This window comes from Contarinia nasturtii, unplaced genomic scaffold (genome assembly GCF_009176525.2).
Source record: "Contarinia nasturtii isolate CC-2019 unplaced genomic scaffold, AAFC_CNas_1.1 Cnas_scaffold_129, whole genome shotgun sequence".
Lineage (NCBI taxonomy): Eukaryota > Metazoa > Arthropoda > Insecta > Diptera > Cecidomyiidae > Contarinia > Contarinia nasturtii.
Genome location: NW_022197486.1, coordinates 10652925 through 10659127, shown reverse-complemented (window position 1 = coordinate 10659127; position 6203 = coordinate 10652925). Strand labels below are relative to the sequence as shown.

The window sequence follows — 6203 nt, the reverse complement described above, 5'->3', positions numbered from 1 at the left end:
ATCAATTAAATCGCATTGTTTGATTTATTAAAAAGAACTAAACTACAAAAACTATCTATAATAAAAATCATTGGTTGATACATAAAATGCGGCACATCAAGTTTAAAAGACTATTAAAATTCAAATTATAGACATCATAAAACGAATCAACGGTTGAAATCGGTTGAGAATTGAGGTTGTTCGGAAATATTTTGCAATAAATGAACGAATTAGAGTAAAATGGGAAAATACTATGGAAAAAGTAGAATGACGACAGTTCAATCACTCGATTTTCAATTGAGATAATTAACTTCGGTATTTCGTAGTCTCTTGAAGTGTTCAAACCATTTCTCAATTCAATTCGCATTTCAAATCATTGTTGTTAGACATTTCGATTTATTTTTAACGTGAATTATTGAAAAATTCAAAATTTCAAATATTATTATAGTCTCGTCATCTTTAGATCATTTGAACTTTTTCAAAGATAGTTTTTTACCATTAGTTTTTCAGAAAATCAATTGGTAGCAACGGACAAAAATGTACCCGTCCGTCCAATTATACATACAAAAAAAAAAACGCTGTTTGACCGAAGCGCTTTTCGAAGCGAATGGATGGAGACAGTGATCGAAAATGTTTCAAAATCATTTTTTTCTGTGCAATTTGCACAGTGCAAATTAAATCAGTATACGTTATGTAGTTTATTAAAATCAATGTATTTGAAACAAAAAAATAAAGACAGAAGAATTTCTTTGTAGTAAGTATTGTAAATTATGTGACTCATTCTTACTTCAATGCGGCTATTTACCTTCTGTCCACTTGATGGAACCCAGACAGCAAATGATTGAAACACCTGAATTCGTATGCAGAGAACACTTAAAAGTTTTGTTTCTTACATACAAACAAAATAATGCAATGAATGATTAGAAGAAGTAACGTGTATCGTTATCTTACAAATATGTTACGTCGACGATGAATGTATATGGCCCGCTATTCTCAGAATACTGAATTCAAGATTGTTCAGCTTTTTTCAGTCTCAAAAAATATCATAATGTAAAAAATATTTGGATAATATTCGAACATTGCGCCATCCAATTGCAGAGTATATGTTTGATGTGCTTGAATTTACATCGAGGGTGTCAGTCTGAACGTTCATGTTTTCAATAAGATAATCCAAATATTTACATTTTTCAATCGATAATTTAAATGCGTACCATTTGTGGCCATAGATATAGTTTCTGATAAACTTGTGTTTCTACGTTCCATTTCGGACGATATACAGTAAAACCGCCCAAGTGGTGCACTCTCTTCCGGCGGACTACATGATGTATATATTGGCAGAACACTTTTGAACAGTCTATGTATTTCGGATGCATATCCATACGAGATATTTTAGAATATCTGGATATTGAACGCAACTGCACAGCGCCAGAGCTGTGTGCGTCGCAAGTAGAATCTACGGTTTGTCGCGACGTACACAGTCACAATGTGTCTGTATTTTTCGTATAGCGACATACCGTAGATGCTAAAATATCTCGGATGGATATCCATCCGAAATACATAGACTGCTTTTGAACAACCGCTGGCACTATCACCATTGCGAGGTTTTTCTGTAGTAACTGATAGTTCATCTTCATGTGTTTATTTGAATTTGATAAAGGAAGTGGAATGTTGATGATAACGGAATGTAATCTAACTGAAATTGTGAAGAGTATCATATGACATTTTAACCGTTCTTGAACTGTATTTTATATTGTCATATCAAGTATACGATACGTAAATGATAAAAAGCACTTCAAAACTGACGTAGGGTTTTTGATTATTTGAATTTTTATTATTTCTTTAATTGACATAAATTTACTACAAAATTTGTTAAAAGGCTCTATTTCTAATTGATATAAAAGTAAATTGGCAAAATAAAATGTCTGTGTAACACATATGAAAAATCGAGATTCTGCACAGTTGCCACCTGTTTTCGATCATCTTTCACTTCATTGTCCGGTTGGAACTAAAATTTCCTTACTGCTTGAAAATGTACAGACTTCGGTTTGTTTGTTATTAACAAAAGCGATTTGTTGGCGACGAAGACGTTCTTTACTATTCCGCAGTCCATACGTTAAATAGATAAGCAATCCCATTCCAATCCAAATGAGAAATCGAATCCAGGTCGTTGAATCTAACATCATCATCAGATACATATTGATCATAATCGATATGCCTGGCAAAAATGGTGTCAATGGTACGGCAAATGTTTCATAAGTTTGTGCTGTTGGTTGACGTGAAATCAACACCAAAATCAACAACAATGTTAAACCAACCACTGCCACATTTAACCATGCCCACCAATCAAAATAGTACAATTGATTTTTAAACATTTCAATGATTCCGGCGAATAAAATGCAGACGAAACCTAAACACAGGAAGAAAGGGGAAAACATGTTAAAACCTGAACTTTTAATTTTCAATAAACTAACAAAAAAAAAATACTTACAAAAAACGGTAACTTCCCATGTAACAATGGTTGCGGTGAGTTTGGTTGGTATTTTCAAATGATCGGTGTTCCATAGAAAACGGAACACATTTTGATGGAATGGCGCTGGCAGATGCATTTTTTCATTTTCATCTTCGACTTCATAACGTAGTAAAAGAACGCATGCGGCCACAATTGAATATGCCATTAATGTACCAATCGACATCATATTCACCAATTGTGACAGATTGAAGAATGCAGCCAATAGTCCTGTCAATGTACCAACAAAAAGTGTTCCAAACAATGGCGTTTTGTATCGTGGATGAATGCGACCCATCCACTCGAAAATTAAACCATCATTTGACATCGCATACACGATACGGGGCAATGGAAACATCGATCCCATTAAACTAGCGCATAAACCAAATGTTGCACCAATTGTAACAATATATTTGGCCACTGTCCATCCGTAATAGTCGAATACATATGGTAATGGAGCGTTTTTATCTTGTAAATAATATGGCAACATCATTGTTAAAACAGTTGAAATGCCAAAGTATGCCAAAAAGATGACAAACAACGAAAGAATAATTGCAATTGGCATTGAACGTTTTGGATTTTTTGCCTCTTCACCGGCTAAATAAAAACATAGATAAAATATTATAAAATAAATACAAATTATAAAATAACGATAAAACATCATTTAAGTAATAAAAAGCTAAATACCAGTTGCAATACAATCAAAACCGATGAAGCCGTAAAAACAGATTGCAGCACCTTTAAAAATGCCAGTTATTCCATAGGGTGCAAAACCGCCTTCCCCATTATCTGGTGGCACCTCTGTAGCTGCTATATTCCAATTCGATAGATTGGCTCTAAAGCTGCCAGCAATGATTACAAATAAAACCACCGATAAATTGAGAAATGTAAACACATTGTTTACAATCGATGATTCTTTTGCACCGAATGCAATGGCCAACGAGAATAGAATGGTGACAACAAACGCAAAAATATCTGGAAATTGAGATAATCCATCCAAACGAAGGGGCATCCACTCAATCATGATATCGTGCATACCAGTTGATGAATTAACGTACGTACTCAATCCTTTGACAACGCTCGCTGCACCTGATTTTTTTAAAAATGAAAACAACTACAAATTAATTGCATTTCCTTTTTTCGTTTTTTTTTTTTTTTGTTATCTATTGACATTTTTGAAATAACGCAAAAACAATAAATCATCACCTAAATCTACAAGTTGTAATGTTAACGAATGCATATCTATATGGTACTGCTCTTGAAATGAATTAATTTTGTGTACCTATTGAATATTCCAGAATTAAATTCCATCCGATAATGAATGCGATAAATTCACCAATGGTAACATAACAATAAACATATGCTGAGCCAGCTCGTGGTACTTTAGCACCGAATTCTGCGTAGCATAAGCCTGCAAAAACACTCGCAACCGCTGCAATCATAAAACTAAAAATGACAGCCGGTCCGGCTACTTCTTTTGATACCTCACCGGCCAGCACATAAACACCAACTCCAAGTGTACTACCGATACCCAACGCGGTTAAATCAAGTGCTGACAACACTTTGGCCAATTGTGTGGGCGATGTATCGCAGATTGGCTTTTTTCGTGACAATGTTTTAAATAAATCCATATTGAATGTCGTTTGCACGTGCTCTTTTTGGTTCCTTTTAGCAAATACCTTCTGTGGCGCACAGTTCAAATCCAATGAATGCTGTGCAAGAAAAAAAACAATTCTATTCTCGATAATGAGTCGATATATTCCCGAAAGATTGCAACAAAAATTTATACACACACATAAGACATAAATTAATCCGCACAAAAATTTAAACAGAAAAAAACAACATCAAATTTTTTTTGTTGATCTATTTGGAATGGAATTATTTGTAATTGTTCGTTATTTGTCGTCGATGTGAGAATCAGACTGAGCGAAAAGAGTGAGATGGTGCGCACGCGAGATCGATTTATGCACGTCCCAGGCGATGGCCCAACGTATATTGACTGAAAATTTGGCGCGTTTGGGATTCTAATAAATATCTCATCGATCCTTTGTGTCAAATCAATCAGTTCGCTGTATTTTGTGCGTGCGTCAATTATTGATTGGTGCTTGTATGTCCCGAGTACTGGTATTGTATCGATTTCACTGGTATGGCATCGTTTTCGCTGGAACATGTATTGGTTATTCTGCCAACTTATTATCATTTCAAAATCAGAGACAACGAACGGCTATGAGAGAGAGAGAGAGAGAACATGAACAAAAAGCACACAGTCAAATTACTTAACTGAATCAACATTTAACTTTAATAAAATAACCGATTAACACCGAACAATGTGATAAATGTGTATCAATTATTAAAGTATTGTTGTTTTAATTTGAATTTCATTGTCTGTGTGTAACTTACTATATATTTTAAATGTACATTTTTAATTTATTTGTTTTTTTTTTCGTTTGTTGCTTCTTCTTATAAGCGCTTTTTTGAAGAGGCACTTCAATGATTTTCCCATTATCCGGTAAACTTTTGCTTATCTCGGCTCACGAATTGTAAAATTAACAATTACATATACAATTAAACAAGTATTAAAAAGATAAAGATCGAGCTTCGCTTTTTGATGAATTTTATACGAATCCTTAAACCATTTCAAAGACACACAACAAGTATGTTTTTTTTCTTTTGTACTGCGCATTTTTTTTTTTTTTTTTGCTATTCATATTTGTTACGAGAAAAAACGAGATTTTTCATGAAACAGTATATTGAATCTTAATGATGTCTACGTAAATGCAGTGCGATGCGGTTTTGTGACATCTTGATGTGGGACAATATCAAAACACTCAATTTTAATTTCAATGACATATACAGGCAAACAGAAAAATAAGCCACATTTTTGTTCAGATTTTGAGAGAAAAAAAGCAATTAATTCCACCAAAAGTCCATTTGTGACGAAGCACTTTATATTTGAGAGGTTGTTCCCATACGGAAGTATGACCGAAATATTTTCATTGTTTGAGGGACACAGACACGTTCATAAGTCGAGGCAGGAGGTGAGATTCTTTAGGCTTTTTTCACAATCAACTAATATCAAATCGCTATCGCATCAATATCCGATTCAATTTGTACATTTTTTACTTGTTTAATATACAAACCTTTTTTTCTTTAAATTTATCAAATGACCGAAAGAAAAACTCATTTCAATCTATAGCCTAAACAAGCTGCGGTATAGGTAGTAAGAATTTTGCATCACCAATATAAAAAAGATAACGATAGATGCAAAAAATGCGCATTATCTTTTTCATTCAAGTGTTACAATTGTAAATTTCTTGTTTACCGCCAAATAGTAAAAAAGATAAATGTTTATCACTGTTTAGGATTTCATATATACAATGTATTGTGCTTTTTTACGAAAATTTGCTAAATTATTATTGTGTCTTTAATTTTATCAATGATTCAAATTTATGACGTTACAATCGAGCAATTCCTTCTACTACTTGAGATTGTGGAATGTAAAGAAAGCTAATCTAGAGATCAATAAATATGATTAGAATTCTTATCAAAAGAGGCAAACAATGAAAAAAAGATTGAATGATGAATCAACAAAACGCGTGGAATTATTTCATGTGTCTTCAAAGGGCAAGTGCAATGTGGATAGATACTTATAACACCATCTACGTAAAACACGCTGACTACAATGTGCATCAAACGTATATTTGTGTCCCTTTCTTCT

General features: G+C 33.4%; 1 protein-coding gene across 3 annotated transcripts; it reads right to left on the bottom strand.

Moving 5' to 3' along the window:
* Positions 1 to 1783: 1783 nt before the first annotated feature.
* On the bottom strand, positions 1784 to 4679 carry LOC116341835 (cationic amino acid transporter 2-like). 3 transcript variants are annotated; one of them, XM_031769158.1, is made up of 5 exons: positions 4279 to 4679; positions 3768 to 4197; positions 3173 to 3574; positions 2468 to 3082; positions 1784 to 2386 (listed from the first exon to the last, which is right to left on the bottom strand). In XM_031769158.1, exons 2-5 carry the CDS (start codon positions 4114 to 4116, stop codon positions 1968 to 1970), a joined length of 1785 nt encoding a protein of 594 aa, XP_031625018.1. In that variant the 5' UTR covers positions 4117 to 4197; positions 4279 to 4679; the 3' UTR covers positions 1784 to 1967. The 3 variants fall into 3 exon arrangements, with proteins under 3 accessions (XP_031625018.1, XP_031625011.1, XP_031625003.1); XM_031769151.1 differs by having other exon boundaries at positions 3768 to 4219; positions 4281 to 4678; XM_031769143.1 differs by having other exon boundaries at positions 3768 to 4678.
* Between the last annotated feature and the right edge of the window lie 1524 nt (positions 4680 to 6203).

Coding starts and splice junctions, on each gene's coding strand:
- LOC116341835 (XM_031769158.1), bottom strand. CDS start 4,116: ATGGATTTATTTAAAACATTGTCACGAAAAAAGCCAATCTGCGATACA. Junction 3,083..3,172: donor TTTTGATTGTATTGCAACTG/GTATTTAGCTTT, acceptor GTTTTTATTTAG/CCGGTGAAGAGGCAAAAAAT. Junction 2,387..2,467: donor ATGGGAAGTTACCGTTTTTT/GTAAGTATTTTT, acceptor TCCTGTGTTTAG/GTTTCGTCTGCATTTTATTC.